General features: G+C 39.6%; 2 protein-coding genes across 2 annotated transcripts in view; one reads left to right on the top strand and one right to left on the bottom strand.

Annotated features, from left to right (window-relative positions):
• ROCK1 (Rho associated coiled-coil containing protein kinase 1) overlaps positions 1-22902 on the bottom strand; it is a 647994-nt gene that overhangs the window by 454922 nt on the left and 170170 nt on the right. The window lies entirely within an intron of this gene.
• Positions 1-22902, top strand: part of GREB1L (GREB1 like retinoic acid receptor coactivator) — a 147546-nt gene that overhangs the window by 9062 nt on the left and 115582 nt on the right. The window contains exons 2-4 of the mRNA XM_049770188.1: positions 4098-4257; positions 5799-5996; positions 16667-16843. Of these exons, the coding sequence (XP_049626145.1) occupies positions 4101-4257; positions 5799-5996; positions 16667-16843 (532 nt within the window). The 5' untranslated portion in view covers positions 4098-4100. The remainder of the gene's footprint in view (positions 1-4097; positions 4258-5798; positions 5997-16666; positions 16844-22902) is intronic.

Genomic DNA, 22902 nt, shown 5'->3' with positions numbered 1-22902 from the left:
GTTTATCTAAGAACTCTATATCTCTTTAAGTACCTAAATTAAAATCTTTAATTAAACCTTTTTTTGGGGGGGGGTTGGACCACACCTGGCTGCACTTATAGCTTACTTTTTGTTCTGCTCTCAGGGGTCATCTGTGGTGCTTCTTGGGTATAATCTGGAGTGCTGGGAATCAAAGCAGACTGGCTATGTGAAAATCAAGCACCTTAACCTCTGTACTATCTCTTTCATACCAGCATTTATTTTCTTTTAATTTAACTTCTCTTTTCTTTCCCTGTAGAAACCTTTAATATATTTTACACTTTCTTTTTTTTCTCTTTATTTGAATATCTTGATTACATAAATGATTGTGATAAGGTTTCAGTCATAAAGAACACCCTCTTCACCAGTGCAACATTCCCGCCACCAATGTCCCAAATCTCCCTCCATCCCACCCCACCCCCACCTGTACTCCAGACAGGCTTTCCAGTTCCCTCATTCATTCACTTGATTATGGTAGTTCTCAGTGTAGTTATTTCTATAACTGTGCTCACCATTCTTTGTGGTGAGCTTCATGGAGTGAGCTGGTGTTCCAGCCCTCCTCTCATTGTCTCTGAGGATTGTTACAAAAATGACTTTTATTTTTCTTAAAACCCATAGATGAGTGAGACTATTCTGCGTCTCTCTCTCTCCTTCTGACTTATTTCACTGAGCATGCTAGATTTCATGTACATCCATGTATAGAAAAATTTCATGACTTCATCTCTCCTGACGGCTGCATAATATTCCATTGTGTATATGTACCACAGTTTCTTTAGCCATTCGTCTGTTGAAGGGCATCTTGGTTGTTTCCAGAGCCTGGCTATTGTGAATAGTGCTGCAATAAATATAGGTGTAAGGAAGGGGGAGAGAAAGGAACTCTTATCCACTGCTGGTGGGAATGCCTTCTAGTACAGCCTCTATGGAAAGCGATATGGAGGTTCCTTCAAAATCTGGAAATTGAGCTCCCATTCGACCCAGCTATTCCACTCCTAGGGATATACCCTAGGAACACAAGAATACAATTCAAAAACCCCTTCCTTACACCTATATTTATTTTACACTTTCATTTTTCTGTTGTAGTTGTTATTTTGGGGGGTTGTTTTCTTCATGAGGGAACACTTTGGGTACAGCATTTTCATACTTGGTACTATGGGAATCACATGATTGTGACAGGATGGAGGATTTTTGTGATAATAAAATGATGATAATGCCCCAGAGTGAACAGAAACTTCATATATACAAGGCAAGTGTTCTACTTCTGAGTCAGATTCTTGTTTTTGTTGTTATTGTTATTGTATTTTTTAGTTTTGGGTCACACCTGCCAGCGCTCAGGAGCTACTCCTGGCTCTGTGCTCAGAAATCCCTCCTGGCAGGCTCAGGAACCATATGGGATGCCAGAGTTTGAACCACCATCCTTCTGCATGGAAGGCAAACACCTTACCTCCATGCTATCTCTCCGGCCCCTGAGTTAGATTCTTGTACCTTGATTTGTTATTATTTAAAAAAATAGAAAGTAGATACAGAGGTAAGTTGCTGGCCTGGCATTCAGCAGACACCAGTTCAATCCTGGAAACATATATGGTCACTCAAGCACCCCAGGAAGACAGTACTGAGTGCAGAGCCAGAAATAGTCCTTGAACACTATTGGATATATACTAAACACCCCACAAAAATATGCTCCTTAAAATACTCCACCAAAAGTGCTCCTCATTTAAAAAAAAAGCCCCTAAAGAAAGTTGTTGCTAGTAAAAGACTACTTTTACTGAGACCAAAGGGATAGTATAGCAGGTAGGTTCTTACCTTGCAGAGTCCAACACTGATTCAGTTCCCAGCATTCCACAGTTCCTCTGATTTCTGAGCACAGAACCTGAAGTAAGCCTGAGCCTACTGAGTGTAGACCCCAAACAAAACAGAATACTTGCACCCATACAATCCACTGAGCCCACCAAGAGTAATCCCTGAGTGCAGATCCAGGAGTAAACCCTGATGGTAGCCAGGTGTGACCCCCCAAAAAATGTTTTAATTTGATATAATATGCATATTTTGGGGTATGTACTTTTATCAGAAATTTAGCAATTTTCCTGGTTTGCTTTTTGAGTCACAGCCAGCAATGCTCAGGGGTTACTTCTAGCTATGTGCTGAGGAATTATTCATGGGTCCCTGTATAGGATGCCAGGGATTGAATCCAGAGTAGCTACATGCAGGACAAGCTCTCTATCCCCTGTGCCATCTTTCTGAACAGATCTTAGCAATTTTAATATAAAATTTTTCATATAATCTATTACAATAAAGCTGCCAAAATAAGATTGTGGCTTTATTTCCAATTCATCATTTCTACTAAAGCTTTGATAAACTCACTCAGATGTAAGTCTCTCTATATATTTCTTAATGCTATCAGAATACATACCACCTCTCTTCTATTTATTTTTTCTTTTCTGCACATAGGAGCTCAGTGACACCAAAATCTTCTATGAAGTTCAAATTATAAGCATGGAGAACTTGAGAGTAGAGTTAAGATGTGCTTTGCATATCTTCTTCTCTAGTTAGGAATCATCAGTCTGGGGCTGGTAACATCCAATAACTTATAGGGTGTTATAATACCCTATTGAAAAATTTAAGGGGCTGGAGTGATAGTATAACAGATAGAGAATTTACCTTGTATGTGCCCATCCTGGGGTTTGATTTTAGCATCCTGAGAACGACCAGAAATGACCTCTGAGCACAGAGCCAGGAGTAACCACTGAACACCTCTGGGTGTAGCCCAAAACCAAACCAAAAAAGAAAAATGTAAACTAACAAGTACTTTAAAAATATTTTATAAAAAATTTTATAAGAAGTAAAAAAGTTTATGACTTCAAAACTTACTGGGGCCGGAGAGATAGCATGGAGGTAAGGCATTTGCCTTTCATGCAGAAGGTCATCGGTTCAAATCCCGGCATCCCATATGGTCCCCTGTGCCTGCCAGGAGCAATTTCTGAGCATGGAGCCAGGAATAACCCCTGAGCACTGCCGGGTGGACCCAAAAACCAAAAAAAAAAAAAAAAAAAAAAAAAACTTACTAAGGATTTCTGTACAGGAGTCCAAATAAGACTGTTATTTAGATTAAATAAAAGAAAGCAATAGTGGGGTCAGAGTTATGGTACAGTTGTCCTTGTGTTGCATGTGACTGACCATAGTTTGATCTCCAGCATCTCATATGGTCCCCTGAGCCTACTAGAAGTGATCCGTGAGCACAGAGCCAGGAATAAGCCCTGAGCACCACCAGAGTGTAGCCAAAAATATTAAAACAAAAACAAAACCTACACACAATAGTATTATCTAAGTAAATATTAATAACTCACAATACAATAAGCTATTTGAGGGGCCAGAGCAGTGGTGCAAGTGCCTGCGCTAGCCTAGGATGGACCACGGTTCGATCCCCTGGCATTCCCTATGGTCCCTCAAGCCGGGAGCAATTTTTGAGTGTGTAGCCAGGAGTAACCCCTGAACATCAACAGGTGTGGCCCAAAAACCAAAAAAAAAAAAAAAAGTTATTTGAGTTTTAAAATCCAGCTCTTGCTTTCAGAAATTCATCAAATATATTCTCATAAGCTCTTCTAGAGAAGAATATTTTTCTTCCACCATTCCCATAAGCTAATATGATCTCAGTAGATAGCGAGTAATTATGTATCCACTCTGATAGAGTTGTTATGGAGTTAGGGTACTACCTCAGTTCTAAAAAGAAGGTGTGGCATTATTGTCACCAGATCAGACTTCCCAATTGACAGTCAGTCAATAGTCAATCATGCTTTACTGGTTGAAGAACTTTGACTTAAAGCATTTATTATTGCTTGATTCTAGACAGGGATCTTTTAAAAGGGATTTGGAAATGGCATTATACTCTAAAGACAAAGAAGAAAAGTTATTTTGGTAACAGAAAAACTATAAAATTTACCGTAACAAAATATAGATATAATTTATGAAATTCACATCATAACAAGCTACTTGAATGTTGTTAGCATCAGCTACATTTGTAATTTGCATTTGTCTAGCCCTCTAATTTTATGATTTTTTGTTTTTCTTTTGGGGTGGTGGTGTAGACCATGGGGAATTCATATGCAGGGCAACTGAAATCTGCTCGGTTTGAGGAAGCTCTCCACAACTCCATAGAAGCCTCTCTCAGATGTAGTAGTGTGGTACCACGGCCAATTTTTTCACAGCTGTACTTGGATCCTGACCAGCATCCTTTCTCATCTACAGGTAAATTTCTCAGTCTCACATCTTTCTAGATCTTTTTTGTTTATTTGTTTGTTTTTGTTTTGTTTTTGAGAACCACACCTGGTAGTGCTAAGGGGTTACTCCTGGCTAAGGGGTTATTCCTGGCTTTGTGCTCAGAGGTATTCGAACGTGTGGCATGCCAAAAATCAAATTTAGGTCAACTGTGTCCAAGGCAAGATCCTTACCCATGGTACAATCTTTGCAGCCTCCTCTAGACCTCCCTTTTTAAAGAAGTGCTTCCAAGTCTGGGAGGCTTTGAAATTAACCTGATGCATTAGGTAATGGTCAGGTATCTTTCTTTTTTTTTTAATTTTTTATTTTTAATTATGAGAACAAAGCTGCAAAGAAAGAAGAAAAGGTAAAGTTACAGTGGAAGGACAATCACCCATAAACAGAATTCTCAGAAGAAGTCCCCTTGCTGATATCTTAACTTTGAACTTTCAGCCAAAGAACATTAAGAATACATGTACAATTACTTTGTCCCTCAAGTCCCCAGATTGTAACACATTATAATATTTCTTAACAGCACACAAGGCAATCTAAAGCCATAAAACTTACATAACTCCTTAAACATTAGAGGCATAGTATTTTTTACATTTCCATGTACATGCATATTAGCTTAAGTTAACCTCAAAAAAATTTTTTCTTTTTTTTGGTTTTTGGGCCACACCCAGCGGTGCTCAGGGGTTACTCCTGGCTGTCTGCTCAGAAATAGCTCCTGGCAGGCACGGGGGACCATATGGGACACCGGGATTCGAACCAACCACCTTAGGTCCTGGATCGGCTGCTTGCAAGGCTAACACCGCTGTGCTATCTCTCCGAACCCGGCAATCTTATTCTTACGATTGCCCCAGTATCAGTGTTTTTGTTTCTCACCTCTGTGACCTGCTTGTATTAAAGCTCTCTTTGACCCAATGATAATTTTCTAAAGCCATAAAACTTACATAACTCCTTAAACATTAGAGGCATAGTATTTTTACATTTCCATGTAAATGCATATTAGCTTGTTAACCTCAAATTTTAAATGGGTTATTTTTAAGGATTAGAGTCAAAGGAGCACAGTAAAAATGGTGTTAGAGTGGCAATTGTTGTTTGCATAGGCCCACCAAAATATGAGGGGCATGGAAAGGAATAACCTTGGCCTAAATACAAAGAGACCCTACCCCTGAAGTTTCCTGGCATAAGACCAACTAACTCTAGGCTCCAGGCAAGCTAGATCGTCCAATCCTCTTCAGGGCCACGCCTGGTTAATCGGGCCCTGGGGGGTGGGGGGGAGAGAAATTCCTTCCTATGCATCCACAAACTACAGAGGCAGGGCTGGGCTCAGAAGACTCCACATGCCAGGACTTCTGGGTGTCTTCGACTGGTATGTTGGGGGCTCTGGGCAGGACAGCTAGCCATAGGCCCCCCTGGGCTGACCACTTAGTCCAGGGGACTGGTTGGGTATCTTTTTAAACTGTTTTCTTCGTGTTATTTTTCCAATTTATATTTTTATTAAATTAGCTATTTTATTTGCTCTACAGATGTAAAACCCAAAGTGGAAGATCTAGATAAAGATTTGGTTCATCGCTACACTCAAAATGGAAGCTTAGATTTTTCTAATAATCTAACAACTAACGAAATGGAAGATGATGAAGATGATGAAGAAATGTCTGATTCAAGTAGCCCACCAATTCCCTATTCACAAAAACCTGCCCCAGAAGGGTCTTGCACTACAGATGGTGGGTTTTTATTTTCAATACTTCTACTATAACCTGGCTAATACTTGCTCATTGCATACATTGCTCAAGGGTAAATACAAGTCATTACAGAAAAGAATGAGGAATGATTATACTTTCTCTCTTACCTCTTATGACTTCAAAGTAGTTGTTCATAAGAAAGACTAGGCTTGAACCAGAGAGAGAGATAGTAGGATAGTACAGCTTGCTGTACATACAACTCTCTGATCCAGGTTAAATCCCTGGTATTGCGTATGGTCCCCTAACCACCTCTAGGAGCACAGTCAGGAGCTCTGAGCACTGCTAGGTGTGGCTCAAAACAAACAAGACAAGCTTTGTCCTTCTATTCTATAGATAAGAAACTGAGATTCACAGCAGTTGAATAACTTCTCCAAGACAGTATGTTCCATGGCTAGTTTAGACTCAAGTTGGGGCTTGTCCTGGGTTCCAGATTACTTCCCACAAAAATGCTTCTATTTTAGGAGATTTATAGTTTCACTCTTTCTGCTTCTTTCTATTGTAACCTCAAGAATTTTCTGGGGGGCCGGGCGGTGGCGCTGGAGGTAAGGTGCCTGCCTTGCCTGCGCTAGCCTAGGACGGACTGTGGTTCGATCCCCCGGCGTCCCATATGGTCCCCCAAGAAGCCAGGAGCAACTTCTGAGCGCATAGCCAGGAGTAACCCCTGAGCGTCACAGAGTGTGGCCCAAAAAACAAAACAAAACAAAACAAACAAAAAAAAAAGAATTTTTTTTTTTTTTTTGGTTTTTGGGCCACACCCACCGGTGCTCAGGGGTTACTCCTGGCTGTCTGCTCAGAATAGCTCCTGGCAGGCACGAGGACCATATGGGACACCGGGATTCGAACCACCTTTGGTCCTGGATCAGCTGCTTGCAAGGCAAACGCCACTGTGCTATCTCTCCGGGCCCTCAAAAAGAATATTAATATGCTTTACATTATTATTTCTATTTGTAACACTGAGGGGGTGGGTAATGGTACTGGTGGAATGGGACTAGGGACTGCACATGGCTATGCTCAGGTGTTTTTTGTTTTTTTTTTGGGGTGGGGGTTTGGGTCACACCTGGCAGTGCTCAAGGGTTACTCTTGGCTCTGTGCTCAGAAATTGCTTCTGGCAGGCTCAGGATGTGATGCCAGGAATTGAACCTGGGTCTGTCCTGGGTCTGCTGCATGCAAGGCAAATGCCCTACTACTCTGGCCCCTGCTCAGGTATTATAACTGCTTTTGGGGGTGGGGTAATCAAACTGTGGTTGGTCTTTAGCATAGGAAGGCCAACACCTTCCTATCTATCTCTCCCACTCCCTTTCTAGAAGTATATTATTTATAGAAATTTAAAATGATGTTTTGATAAACCCATTTGTTAATTTTAGTCAACTTCCTCTTTCACCAAATATTTAACCATCCTAAAAAATTTTCAGTAGTTGGGGCCAGAGAGATAGCACAGTGTAAGGCCTTACCTGAGTGCTGAGCCCCTGAGCCCCTGAGCGCTGCCGGGTGTGACCCAAAAACCAAAAAAAAATTTTTTTTAGTAGGTTAGGACTTTGATTATATCATAAACTGTATTCTTTTCTCTCCATTCAGTGGTATACAGTACTTTTCCGGCCATCTCAGCCTAATTATTATATGGTATCTACTTTATCTATATTTAACTTTTATACCAAGAGTGATGAGTCAACCAAAAAAAAAAAAGAGTGATGAGTCTTTGGATGATGGTGAAGAAAATTTTGGTGGGAGGTGGCAGGGGAAAGAGGGAGAGAAATAAAATTCTCTTAGAACACTACTCTTACAAAGCTTGAAGTAGAATCTAGAGATAAAATATAGGGCACCTATGTCTGACCCCAGTTTGAGCCCCTGTACCTCATGGCTTCCTGAACATTGCTCGGTGTAGTATTTGGTGGTCCCTGAAATAGTGGGACCTGAGCAGCACAGCGTCCTCCAGTCCTAATACTGAACCACTCCTTGCTGGGAATGGTTCCGAGTGTCATGTGGGAGCCCCCCCCCCCCCCAAAAGGGGAAGAAAAAAGGAAGTTAAAGGAAAGAGGAGGGAGAAGAAACATTTTCTTAACTCAGTACCCTAGGATTTTTTGTGACATGTCTTTAACTTCCAATCTATCATGCATTCCAATTTTCCTCTCCACCTCTATATACAGCTACTTTTGATCCAGCCTTTATCTCCACATCTAGTGATTCCCATATCTCCTTACTACCATTGTCTCTCTTTTTCTTCCTTTTTCTCTCTCTCATTTCTCTCTCTATTTCTCTTTCTCCCCTCCCCAGAAAATTTTTGTTTTATCTTGATTTTTTTCTTTTTTTTTCTGGAAAATTTGATCAAGTCTGAAGGATTCATAATTCACTGTGTGGGCTGGGCCTTGCTTGTGGTCTTATTGAGATTTATTAATTCATTATTATTATTGTTGTTTTGTTATTTTTATTGGGGTTCTATGATTTACAAAAATTATACTAGGCCCCACAGATTCCAGGCCAGACCATCCTCAGGCCAGGCCTTCCCATTGAACTGCCAGCCTGGTTGGCAAAGAATGAAACCACTTCTAAGTAATGAGATCTAAATAGCTCCTAAATTGTGTTCTCCAACTATCTTGTCTGTTGACTCCAGGTCATCTCCAACAGTTGATGTTGCTGCTCTTTGAGTTGGATCTACTTCTAGCACATCCTGTCTTATGATTCTGCTCCCACATGTGATCAGTTTCTTGTTCTTAGATTTTATATATTGAAGCAGTCACTTCCCACATTTGTACAGGCTTAATGACCTTTACTGCAAGTACCTGTAGTTATGTATTCATTGTTGCTGGAATAAATCCTTTAAATCTATAGTGGTAGGGTAGGTGACTGACACTAAATTTCCACTTAACTGTCTTTTTTTTTTTTTTTTTTGGTTTTGGGTCACACCCAGCAGTACTCAGGGGTTACTCCTGGCTCTGTGCTCAGAAATCACTCCAGCAGGCACAGGGGACCATATGGGATGCCGGGATTTGAACCAACGACCTTCTGCATGAAAAGCAAATGCCTTACCTCCATGCTATCTCTCTGGTCCCCACTTAACTGTCTTAATCCATATTCATGCTTTTTTGTTTTCTCTATCAGTCAATTCATTCACCAGCTAATAGCTAATAGTTTAGTGTTTTAAACATTGGTTTTTTTTTTTTTCCGACCACACCCGTTTGATGCTCAGGGGTTACTCCTGGCTAAGCGCTCAAAAATTGCCCCTGTCTTGGGGGGTACCATATGGGACTCTGGGGGATTGAACCATGGTCCTTCCTTGGCTAGCACTTGCAAGGCAGACACCTTACCTCTAGTGCCACCTCCCCGGCCCCTGTTTTAAACATTGTTGATTTTCATTAGGAATTTGTTATATGTAAAAATTAAATAGAATAAGAATAAAAAGCTTTAGAGAATAATTTTGAGTTACCAAATTTTATGCAAAAAATGAAAGAGTTAGTCCCATTTTTTGTGCCTCATGTATGTTTTCATTTGGCCTTTTTAGGCTATTTACATTATTAGTAGTATTTTAACCAGGTATGGAAAGCTGCTACTTTTCATCATGATACAAACACAGTCATCTAGTAGAGACTAAATATCACCACTTTACTCTGTAGCAATTCTCTAAAGTATCATAGGAGGCAGTAAATATAAATAAAAGGGAAAATTTGAAGTGCACGTTTTCTGAGAAAAACAAACTGTTCCATTCAACAAGATTCAAATTCCAACACCACCAGAACTATTGTCTTAGATTCCTGTACCAGCAACTTCAGTTTCTTGTAGCTAATTACATATCCATTATTCATTTCCCCCCTTAAATTCACTGGCCAATAGAAATGAAAAGCAAAAAAAAAAAAAAAAGAAGAAGAAGAAGAAGAAGAAAGAAATAGAAAAAAAGGTTTATAATTCGATAATGTGTAATTTTTCTCTAGTTTTTTCAATTCCTTTCATTCTAAGACAGCTTTAGAGTCCTCTGCTTTAAAGGTAGAACAACCATGACATGTTTCTTAGGAAAATGGCGGTGAAATAGCAGGGCATTCTAACTTCAGGACTTGTTCTCTTTGTGGGAAAACCTCTGTTTACCTAAGGTTTAAAGAAAGGTAAAGAGCTATTTTTAGAGGCAGTTTAGATAAGCAGATACTTAACACCTGGTGGACTGCTGGGGTTTACCATTCAAATGTAAATTTTGGTTGCTAATTTCTTATGTAAATTATTGGAATAGCGTGGGTTCCTACCCTGCTGGGAGGCAGTTGATTATCTTAAGGGGTGATGGGAAGCAAATTTAGGCTTCCAAATACTGCTTGGATTACTTTCCTTGGTAATCTTTTTTACAACAGCTGTTTCAGTAAACATTTCCCTCCCCCTATTTAGATTACTTCTTAACCTTCAAGTTGGAGATAATTGGAGAATGCAAATATTCTTGTGAAGAGAAAACCTTGACTGTTTTCTTACGGAAATGCAGATGAAATTTATAAAGAAGGGTTCTCAGCAATGAATCCTTTTAAAAGTTATAATCATTTGCTTCGGAGTTTTGATTTCCGGATGCATTTCAGTTTTACTCTCAGAAAATAATACCATTTAAGAGCACCTTTGTCAAATAAACTACTGTTTGCATGTCCACAACTAACCTTTCTTTCCTTGCAACAGTAAACAGACTTAAGTTCTTCCTTATGGCGCTTCTACTCCTCAGATATAGTAATCTCTAGAAAATTCATTCTTGCAAAATTAGTTTTAATGTAATGAATATTATCCTATATGGGTGTAATGAGATTTTTTTGCATCTTAGATTATCTAATTGAGATTTAATATTTGAAGCTATTAGATTAATAATCCGACATTAATAACAAGGAAAATAGAAGTACATTACATGCTTGAATCATTTTTGTTTGGAAATATAAATTACATTTTATAGATTCTTTATTTGATTTTTTTTCTTTACAAACACAAACAACTTAAAAACTAAATTAACTATTACTATTTGAAGAATGTTTTTCTCAATTGGAGTTCCCTGATGTTTAATTAGCTTAAGAATGGGGGTGTAGGGGTCGGAGATATAGCACAGCGGTGTTTGCCCTGCAAGCAGCTGATGCAGGACCGAAGGTGGTTGGTTCGAATGCCGGCATCCCACATGGTCCCCGTGCCTGCCAGGAGCTATTTCTGAGCAGATAGCCAGGAGCAACCCCTGAGCTGTGGCCCCAAAACAAAACAAAACAAAACAAAAAAAGAATGGGGGTGCAAATGAAACAATAAATATCACAGCAGAAAACCAGACACTTAGTAGAATAGATACAAACTAATACAAACTGAAGTTAGGCACTTTTTCTTGGTTTTGCAACAATTTAGATCTTGAATTGATTTTTTTACTGATCTTCCTGGTTCCCGATCTTGCTTTCTTTTTTATTTTATTTTTATTTTTATTTTTATTTTTTTTATTTTTCAGGCTCACCCATTCGATGCTCAGGGGTTACTCCTGGCTAAGTGCTCAGAAATCTCCCCTGGCTTGGGGGGACCATATGGGACACCGGGGGATAGAACCTCGGTCCTGATCCTTGGCTAGTGCTTTTAAGGCAGACAGCTTACCTCTAGCGCCACCTCGCCGGCCCCCATTGCTTTCTTTTTTTAATACTCTTAATTGAATTATTGATGTGGCTTTGTAATTGTAAATAATTAGAAATAAGAAGATAGGGCTGAAGAGATAGCACAGCAGTAGGGCGGTTGCCTTGCATGTGGCTGACCCAGGGTTCCCAGTATCCCATATGGTCCCCTATCTTGCCAGGAGTGATTTCTGAATGCAAAGCCAGGAGTAACCCTGGAGCACCACCGCTTGGTGTGGCCCAAAAACAAACAAACAAACAAACAAACAAAATAAGATAAATATAAAGGTTTTAAAGTTATACTACTTGGGAGGGCTGAAGAGATAGTATAGTAGGTAGGGTCCTTGCATGTGGCCAACATGGATTGGATTCCCAGCGTCCCATATGGTTCCTCCAGGAATAATTCCTGAGTACAAAGTCAGGAGTTAATCCTGAGCATTGCCAGGTTTGGCAAAAAGGCAACAAATAAAAAAACATTTTTTTGTTTTGGGGTCATACCCGGCCGGTGCTCAGGGGTTATTCCTGGCTCTGCACTCAGAAATTGTTCCTGGCAAACTTGGGGGACTATATGGGATACTGAGATTCAAACCAACGTCTGTCCTGGGTTGACCGCGTACAAGGAAAATGCCCTACCACTGTGCTATCTCTCTAGCTCCTAAACAAGCATTTTTTGTTTTTGTTTTTGGGTCATACCTGGCTCTATGCTCAGAAATTGCTCCTGGCAGGCTCGGGGGACTATATAGGATGCTGGGATTCGAACCACCGTCCTTCCATGCAAGGCAAATGCCCTACCCTCCATGCATCTCTCCAGCCCCTAAACAAGCATTTTTAAGAGTAGTTTTTTTTTGTTTTGCAGTTTCCCCTATTAGCATCTTAATTAATTCATTTTAATAATTAATTTTAATCATTTGAATTCATCTTATCACTATTTTTTTTTTTTTGCCATACCAGGAATTGAACCTCAGTCATACCAAACAAGTTCTCTACTACAGAATACATCCATGGTCCCTTGGTTTCTTCATTTTTAATGTCTTTTTTGCTGTTCCAGAATTACATCCAGGAGACCACTAAAAAAGAGTTAGTTGTTTGGTTTCCTTAGGCTACTATTGTGACAGATTCTCAGACTTACTTTTTTTTAAAAAATTACTTTATTTAAACACTGTGGTTTACAAAGTGGTTCAGAATACACTTGTTTCTGGTGTTCAGTGTTCCAACACCAGTCCCACCATCAGTGTAACATTCTTTCTACCATTGTTCCCACCCACCCCAAACCCTCCTCCCTTTGGTAGGCACACAATTCTTTATTTTGTATTGTGTCTTATAATTAAATTGTAATGAAATTATTAAAACTTCAGTAATAGAAAATTTGTAAAAATTATAATGTCTCACATGGAATCATTAAATTATTTTCTAGCAGTGGTCCTCAAACTTTTTTTTTTTTTTTTTTTTTTTTTGGTTTTTGGGACACACCCGGCAATGCTCAGGGGTTACTCCTGGCTGTCTGCTCAGAAATAGCTCCTGGCAGGCACAGGGGACCATATGGGACACCGGGATTCGAACCAACCACCTTTGGTCCTGGATCGGCTGCTTGCAAGGCAAATGCCGCTGTGTATCTCTCCGGGCCCGGTCCTCAAACTTTTTAAATGAGGGACCAGTTCACTGTCCCTCAGACCGTTGGAGGGCCAGACTATAGTAAAAACAAAAACAATGAACAAATTCCTATGTACACTGCATATATCTTACTTTGAAGTGAAGAAACAAAACAGGAACAAATACAATATGTGGCTAGTGGACCGTAGTTTGAAGACCACTGGGAGGTTTACTAAGGTGTTTGCTGCTAGTAGGAATTCAGTATTGTTTTTTTCTTTTCTTTTTTTTTTTTTTTTGTTTTTGGGCCACACCCGGCGTTGCTCAGGGGTTACTCCTGGCTGTCTGCTCAGAAATAGCTCCTGGCAGGCACGGGGGACCATATGGGACACCGGGATTCGAACCAACCACCTTTGGTCCTGGATAGGCTGCTTGCAAGGCAAATGCCGCTGTGCTATATCTCCGGGCCCTGTTTTTTTCTTTTTAGTATTGTTTTTGTTTGTTAAGTTTAAGTGGCTTTTGTGCTACTTTTGCATCTAATTTAGGGTGCTCCTACTGGGATATTAGTAGTGAGGAATTTGGAGTTGCTACATGGCTGCTTATGCCTCATGCTCCAACTAATTAACTGTGGAAGCGGACCAGTGAGCTTACGTGGCAATAAAGGTATCTATTTAGATTTCTCTTATGCATCCCAAGTATATGGCAATATCTTCACTAGTTCTTCATGAATTTGAAAAATCACTTGTTGCAAATGTTAGATCCAGGGGCCGGAGAGATAGCATGGAGGTAAGGCATTTGCCTTTCATGCAGAAGGATGGTGGTTTGAATTCCGGCATCCCATATGGTCCCCTGTGCCTGCCAGGAGTGATTTCTGAGTGTAGAGCTAGGAGTAACCCCTGAGCGCTGCTGGGTGACCCCCCCCCCAAAAAAAAAAGTTAGATCCAAAGATTTTAAGGCTGTATTAGCACCAATGGGCACCACCAGGAGATCTAACTGAAAAGGCTTGAGCACATGAGGCCTGGATTCAATAGAAAGAAAGGAAGGAAGGGAGAATGGGAGGGAAGAGAACAGGTAGGGAAAGATAAAGAAGAAAATATCTGTAGCACTAATGCTCTATAAAGCTTAGAATAATTTGCAAATTGGTATAGATGTGGTTTTGTTCAATGTAACATTAGTAGAGGTTGTACAAAAGTTGTATTACTGCTTCTCAGTGACAGACAGCTCCCTGATCATCCTGTTGTACATAGACTATTTTGAATAATTTATCACCTTTTGGGAAGACATTTTATGTGTTCTGTCATTTGAAGCAAGTTATAATCAAGATACAAATTTTTTCCTTTTTGTTTTTGGGCCACACTCAGCAGTGCTCAGAGGTTACTTTTGGCTCTGTGCTCAGAAATTGATCCTGGCAGGTTTGGGGGACCATATGGGATTCTGGGCATCAAACCCAGGTTCATCCCAGGTTAGCCACATGCAAGGCAAACACCCAACCACTGTGCTATCTCTCTGGCCCCAAGATGAAATTTCTTAAGGGAAATACTTTGCTTGATTTATTAATATGAAAATAGTTAATAATTATATTGATAAAAATAGTGAATTCTTAAAAGTTTTTTGTTTGTTTCTTATTTTTGGACCCAGTGACACTCAGGGGTTACTCCTGGCTATGCCCTCAGAAATCACTCCTGGCTTGCGGACCATATGGGACAGGTTCTATGTTAATGCGGGCAAGGCAAAAAGTCTACTGCTTGCGCCACCATTCTGGCCCCTTTGGTTTTTTTGTTTTGTTTTGCCCCTTTGGTTTTTAAAAACAGTTTTTATTTAGTCACCATGAAATTACAAAGTTACTCATGATTGGGTTTTAGGCATGTAGTGTTTCAACACTGGTTCTATTACCAGTATCTGCTTCCCTCCACCAAGGCTCCCCTCATTTGCTTCACACCCCCAGTCTGGTTCTCCATAAGGCACTTTTCTTTTTCCCACAGTGGCTCATAGTACTATGACTTATAGGGTTTAATACCTAACATCACCTCTTCCTCCTGGTTGAGTGCTTCTCTCTATCATAGTCATGCCTTTATCTTAAGATATATATGCATCTGATTCTAGTTTGATTCCTGGCACCACTTTGTTCACTTGAGCACAGAACCTGTAATAGCCCTTTAAAAACCATTTGATATGACCCAACTCCAGCCTCCAAATAAGGTTCCCATCTTTGGACCAATCAGCTATAACAGGAAAAAAAAGTGAAATACTATACAGTGACCTAGCTAAGATCAGGTCCCCTTCCAAGAATATCATACAACTCTCCAGCAGAATCATATTGGAGTGCAGGAAAGAGTTCTTCCCAGAAGATACAAAGATAAGTGCTTTACAGCAGAAAATAGCTATTCTCTGGTAATACTGTTTGGTGCTTCTCAATTTCATATACATTTTTACAATTAATTATAATATAAATTCTTAAGGGAATATAAAAATTTGTTCAGCACTGTATTTTTATCCAAGGACATCATATGTTGATAATTAATTTTAATAATTAATGAATTAGTGTATGACATTGTGATAAAGTGAATATGTTAGTTTTGTCATGTCTGATTATGTTGTATCTAGTGAAAATAGTTCAACAATTCTGTGTTCTACTTCTAGTCCATTCATTTATGAGCCAATAAACTTGGTGCTTCAGTTTCTTCATGTGAAATAGAGAATCTCTATACTGTGATTGTCCTCTTTTAGAAAACTAATTGGTATTTCGAGTAAAAGTACTGTATTATTTGCGCATAAAAATTACAAACTTCTTTGAAGTTTACTGTGTTTTATCATTTCCTTACCTGTGGACTGGAACACATTTTGGTGTTGGTGTTGTTTAAGACAATTAGAAATATCTTCCTTTAGTCTTTTTTTCTACTCTGCTCAAAGGGGCACATGAATGATAGATTTGTATTCTGGTTGAAATATATGAAATGAATATGAAATATGAATAATGAAATAATGAGTGAATAATGAAAATGAATGTGAAATATGAAATGAATGTGAAATTCCAAATTTAGATACTCCAATAAATAAATTTAGTCACTCCAACAGGTAAATCTGCTCCAAATGGACATTAAGGAGATTTAACCTTTTTAAACATCTGATCCAATGATCCAATGTGATTATGGCTACATCAATTTTTATAACAAAGCTTTTTTATTTCAGCATAATTTTAGCTATAGTTTACTTATATGAAAAATTATAAAGTGTGTCTATATGATTTATCTTTTAAAACAAAATATGCATTTCTAGGAATGTAAATTTTAGTTTGTGGTATGACAGTGGTATATGCAATCACAACAACCAGTGCTGATACACAGAGAAAATGTTTTTAAATAGGAATATTGGTATCCAAAGGATATTTTGATTTCTCTTATGAGAAACTAAACTTTGCTTTCTATTATAGTAAAAATCTCTGTTAAGTATTTCTTACTGTGTCCTTTTATTGGGTTTTAGGTTTTTGTCAAGCAGGAAAGGATTTGCGTTTGGTATCACTGTGTATGGAACAAATCGACATTCCAGCAGGGTTCCTTCTGGTTGGGGCCAAGTCTCCCAATCTTCCTGAACATATCCTAGTATGTGCTGTAGACAAACGCTTTCTACCAGATGATCATGGGAAAAATGCACTTTTAGGTGAGTATTTAATGCCTATTAAAAATTGTTCTGGGACTAGAATGATAGCACAGTGGCAGGGCATTTGCCTTGCGAACGGCCGACCCAGGGACCAGGTTCAGTTCTTAGCATCCCATGTGGTCCCCCAAGCCTGCCAGGAGTGATTTCTGAGTGCAGAACAAGGAGTAACCCCTGAGCACTGCCAGGTGTGGCCCCAAAACAAACAAACAATTTTTTAAGATAAATTTTAAAATACAAGTTTATTTTAAATTATTACAAAAAATTTAAATATGGTGTGTGGCCTATGGAGGGCCTCCTAGTAGTGCTTGAAGCTCAGTGACCACTCACTACCCAAGATTCTAAACTAGCCATGATAGAAATAGCCAGGACTCAGTCCAGGTAATGTTGTACTGCCTGATAGTACTTAACCACCAAAGATACTCAGTGGTGCTCCGGGATTGAATGTAATGTATGCCTTCTAGTCCTTGAGTTCTCTCTCCAACTCTTTTTTAAATAATATTTTATTTAAACACCTTGATTACAAATATGATTGTAGTTGGGTTTCAGTCATGTAAGAGGACACCCCCCATCACCAGTGCAACATTTCCATCACCTATGTCCCACATATCCCTCCTCCCCACCCCGCCCCTGCCTGTACTCTAGACAGGCTTTCTATTTCCCTCATACATTCTCATTGTCAGGATAGTTCGCAGTGTAGTTATTTTTTTAACTAAACTCATCACTCTTTGTGGTGAGGTTCATGAAGTGAGCTGTAACTTCCAGCCCTACTCTCTTTTGTCTCTGAAAATTATTGCAAGAATGTCTTTCATTTTCCTCAAAACCCATAGATGAGTGAGACCATTCTGTGTCTTTCTCTCTCTTTCTGACTTATTTCACTCGGCATAATAGATTCCATTCGTTGCAGCACTATTTACCATAGCAAAACTCTGGAAACAACCAAGATGGAGTATTATGCAGCCGTCAGGAGAGATGAAGTCATGAAATTTTCCTCTCTCCAACTCTTATTAATTTTTTTTTAATTTTTGGAGGGGGGTTTTGAGGGAGTGCCACACCTGGTAACACTCAGGGATTACTCCTGGCTATGCACTCAGAAATCGCTCCTGCCTTGGAGGACCATATGGGATGCCGGGGGATCGAACTGCAGTCTGTTCTTGTTCAGCATGTGCAAGGCAAATGCCCTACTGCTTGCATCACTGCTCCAGCACCTTTTTTTTTTAAATTTTTTGAACCTCACCTAGCAATACCCAGGGACAAGTGCTCACAGGCTGTTCCCGCCTAACTGCTTGGGAGTTGCTCCGAGCACTTCTCAGGGGAGAAGTGCTGGAGATCAGATCTGGACTCTCAGATGCAAAGTATGGGCTCTAACACATTGAGTTATCCTCCCAGATTTTAAGCCATTTTATCCTAGAACCCCACCCTTATTTATCACTTCTTCATGGTTTCCTGAGCAGTTTCTAAGCACCCACAGAAAAGTGTCAGGAGTAGCTCCCAGCATCCAAAATCAATACCACACTAAATCAGAGAACACTTGCCTTAATAATGAAACTTAAAAATTAGACAAATCAGTTCAGAGCAATAGCACAGTGGGTAGGGCATTTGCCTTGCACTTGGCCGACCTGAGTTTGATCCCCAACATCCCATATGGTCCCCCAGAAATAATTTCTGAGTGCAGAGCCAGGAGTAGCACTGAGAGCCACTAGTGTAGCCCCAAAGCAAAAAAAAAAAAAAAAATCCAGACCAAAAAAGACATGTGATTTATCAAAATCAATACTTTGTAAAGCAAAGTAGAATTCAGTCTCAATAGAGTCATTTATCTTGACCCAACAGTCTCAACTCTTATCAACTATAGATTATTATACTCCTTATATCATCTATAATTTTTCATATTATGCATTATTCCTAAGAAATTTGAAATTATTTATATTTTATTTTTATCATTAGTCTTTCCAAAATAATACAGGGTATGTGTTATCTCAAACATATAATTAATATCAGAATCATCTTTCTGTATTACTTTGAATGCTGGGCTTTTTCACATGATAACTTCCCTATATCATAAAAATAAGTTATGTTATATTCTTTTTAATAATTAAACAAGAAAGTACATAAGATATATTGCTTTGAGGCTACAGCACTTTGTATTTGAGTTTTTTTGTTTGCTTCTTGGAATAGTCTTTTATTCTAAGTTGACAAGTAGAAAGCTTTTATTGGGGATTTTATTCAGGGATTATTCCTGACTCTGTGCTCAGGAATCACTCCAAGTTGTGCTTGGGGGACCATATGCAGTGCCAGGTATCAAACCAGACTCCTACAATACAAGTAACTTAACCCCTTCACTATTCACTGGCCACAAATATATTAAAAATTAAAAGGACAAATAATCAAGTATTGTACTTATTTATTTCTGTTGTTTGTTTGATTTGGTTTTGGTTTTTGGGCCACACCCAGTGGCACTCAGAAGTTACTCCTGGTTCTACACTCAGAAATCACTTCTGGCATGCTTGGAGGGACTGTATGGGATGCTGGGGATCAAACCTGGGTTGGCCCCATTCAAGGCAAATGCCCTACTCACTTTGCTATAGCTCAGGCCCTACTGATTCATTTCTTAGTATGAAGCATTATTCATGCTTTATAGTGTCATCAGAAAAATCTAAAAATAAATAAATCAATATGTCGAGTCAGAGTATTACCCCACACATGCATTCTTAAGTTTCTTAAAAAGAATCTTCTCTAGGGCCAAAGCTGTGGTGGCACAAGTGGTAAGGCATTTGCTTTGCATATGGCTAACATAGGACAAACCTCGTTTTGATCCCCCCAGTGTCCCACATGGTCCCAAAGCATGGAGCAGTTTCTGAGTGCATAGTTAGGAGTAACCCTTGAGCATCACTGAGTATGCCCCCTCCCCCCAAAAAAGAACCTTCTCTTGTTCCATAAGAATTGAAGTTATGGGGCTGACGAGGTGGTGCTAGAGGTAAGGTGTCTGCCTTGCAAGAGCTAGCCAAGGAAGGACCGTGGTTCAAACCCCAAGCGTCCCATATGGTCCCCCCCAAGCCAGGAGCAACTTCTGAGCGCTTATCCAGGAGTAATCCCTGAGCATCAAATGGGTGTGGCCCGAAAAACCAAAAAAAAAATTGAAGTTATAATTTTTATTTTATATAAGAATTATAAAATGTTTGATTAATTTTTCTCAGTAAAATTAAGCAGATGATTTAATTCATAAATCTAATGGTCAAGATTATATATTGGATTAAATTAGCAAAGATGATCAATGATCGACTATTTGTTCATTCCTTTGACAGTGTTTATTCAAAATATACCATGTGATGCAATCATGCTAGACTGTGGGGGCACCAAATAAGACACGGTCCTTTCTTTTCCTTACAATGCTAACAACCTAAGTGATTAGGACAGCTTTGGGGATTGTTTTTTATTTGAAAATATCATAGCTTCATAATGGGGCAGGAGCAGTGGCTCAAGTGGTAAGGCATCTGCCTTGCCCACGCTAGCCTAGGACGGACCGAGGTTCGATCCCCCGTGTCCCATATGGTCCTCCAAGCCAGGAGTGATTTCTGAGCGCCTAGCCCGGAGTAACCCCTGAGCTGGTCACCGGGTGTGGCCCAAAAACCAAAAGAAAATATCATAGCTTCATTAATTGCAATAGATCATTTTTGGCTTTATAAAAGATATCTCTCTCATAATGTCCTTTTGTTCATTGATTTCTTTATTTGTTTTTTTTTTTTTTTGGTTTTGTGTGGTTTTTTTTTTTTTGTTTGTTTGTTTTTGGGTCACACCCAGCAGTGCTCAGGGGTTACTCCTGGCTCTATGCTCAGAAATCACTCCTGGCAGGCTCAGGGGACCATATGGAATGCCGGGATTCAAACCACCGTCCTGCATGCAAGGCAAACACCTTACCTCCATGCTATTGCTCCAGCCCCCTCATTGATTTCTTTCTTTTTTTTTTTTTTTTTTTTGGTTTTTGGGCCACACCCGGTGACGCTCAGGGGTTACTCCTGGCTATGTGCTCAGAAGTCGCTCCTGGCTTGGGGGACCATATGGGACACCAGGGGATCGAACCTCGGTCCGTCCTAGGCTAGCGCTGGCAAGGCAGGCACCTTACCTCTAGCGCCACCGCCCAGCCCCCCCTCATTGATTTCTTTAACTTGTAGAATACTACTAGAATACACCATGGAAAGGAAAAATAATATAATCAGAATTATATGTTTCATAATTCTGTGTAATCTAAAATATGAAAATATAGATGATAGTCATTGAAACTGAGTATAAATCACACATTTGTTACTTTGTACAGGATTTGTCACTTGGCAAGAACTTGGCCAAATCATGTATCCTCTTGAAGAATCAGATTCTTGTCTATATACATTAGAGTCCCAAATGACAGCCTTGCAGGTTTTTTTTGTTTGTTTGTTTGTTTGTTTGTTTTGGTTTTGGGCCACACCCGGTGACGCTCAGGGGTTACTCCTGGCTATGTGCTCAGAAGTCGCTCCTGGCTTGGGGGACCATATGGGACACCGGGGGATCGAACTGCGGTCCGTCCTAGGCTAGCGCTGGCAAGGCAGGCACCTTACCTCTAGCGCCACCGCCCGGCCCCCGACAGGTTTTTAAAGACCAAATAAGATGCTGTTGTTAAGATATTCCTTTGGCATAGTGCCTGCACATAATACTTTTTCACTAAATGGTAGTAATTCTAATAGACTATTATATTATTAAATTTTTTTATTTGTTTTTAGTTCACAGCTGGTAGTGTTCCAGGATTACTCTCAGCTGGCTCTTACGGATTACTCTGGGTAATGTTCAGGGGACTATGTCATACCTGGAATTAACCTTGGACCTCACAGATGCAGAGCATGTGCTCTATCACTTTGAGTTTCCCTAGCCCAAGTATTCTTTTTTTTTTTGTTTTTGTTTTTGGTTTTTGGGTCATACCCGGCGTTGCTCAGGGGTTACTCCTGGCTGTCTGCTCAGAAATAGCTCCTGGCAGGCACGGGGGACCATATGGGACACCAGGATTTGAACCAACCACCTTTGGTCCTGGATCGGCTACTTGCAAGGCAAACGCCGCTGTGCTATCTCTCCGGGCCCCCAAGTATTCTTATAATCTGAATCTTTGATCATTTTCCCCAGACTTATAAATGTATACATTTATACACACATGTCTACATATATATTTATACTAACCTTTCTGAAAGTTAAAAGTGTTGTACAATAAATAGTAGAATTTTGGGGGCAAGCGGCCACACCTAACTGTGTTCAGGGATTACTCCTACAGAGCAATCAGGGAACCATACGGGGTGTCAAATCAGGGATCAAATCTGGGTTGGCCATATGCAAGGTAAGTGCCCTACCTCACTGTACTATCTCTCTGGTCCAATAAATAATAGACAGTTTTTAGAAAGATTGCACTGTTAGGCCAGAAACAACCTCCAGCACTACATGGCCCTTTAAGCAGAACTAGAAGCTACTCTAGACCAATTCCATGGAAGTAACTGCTGAGCACCATGGGTCTGACCCCAAAACAAGCAAATAAAATTATAAACAAATCCAAAATTTGTTTGGATGTTAATTAAATATAAAATACATTTAGTACTCTACTTCTAAAAATTTAATACTGATTAAGCACTTCTTGCCTACTATGGGTAATTATAGTATGCATTAACATAGTTAGGACAGTTATAAAATCAAATATTCAAGAATCCCTGTGGACATAAATTTCTCTAAAATTTTATATAAATTGTGCAGATTCCAAAGACTGGGGAAATTGATTAAAAATATATTGATCCAGTTGGCAGTGCATATACCCCAAATCTACCATGCAGTTGGAAGACTTGACTGCCAGAAAAACTAGAAAGGTAATTTGATGTAAGAGGTGTTATTTGTTATGACAATGACAGCAAGAACTTTGAGCAAGTTAAATCTCTCTTGAACTTAGACTTACACTAATAATATGCTTTTTAATGGACTGCAGTCTTATAGTTCAATGTGATAAATATTATCATCATGGAAAATTTCTCTTTGAAAATTTTCCAAATCCATTGCCTTTT

Source organism: Suncus etruscus, chromosome 3 (assembly GCF_024139225.1).
Source record: "Suncus etruscus isolate mSunEtr1 chromosome 3, mSunEtr1.pri.cur, whole genome shotgun sequence".
In the NCBI taxonomy this organism is placed as follows: Eukaryota; Metazoa; Chordata; class Mammalia; order Eulipotyphla; family Soricidae; genus Suncus; species Suncus etruscus.
The sequence above is the reverse complement of the archived record's forward strand: the minus strand, read 5'-3'. Positions and strand labels throughout refer to the sequence as shown.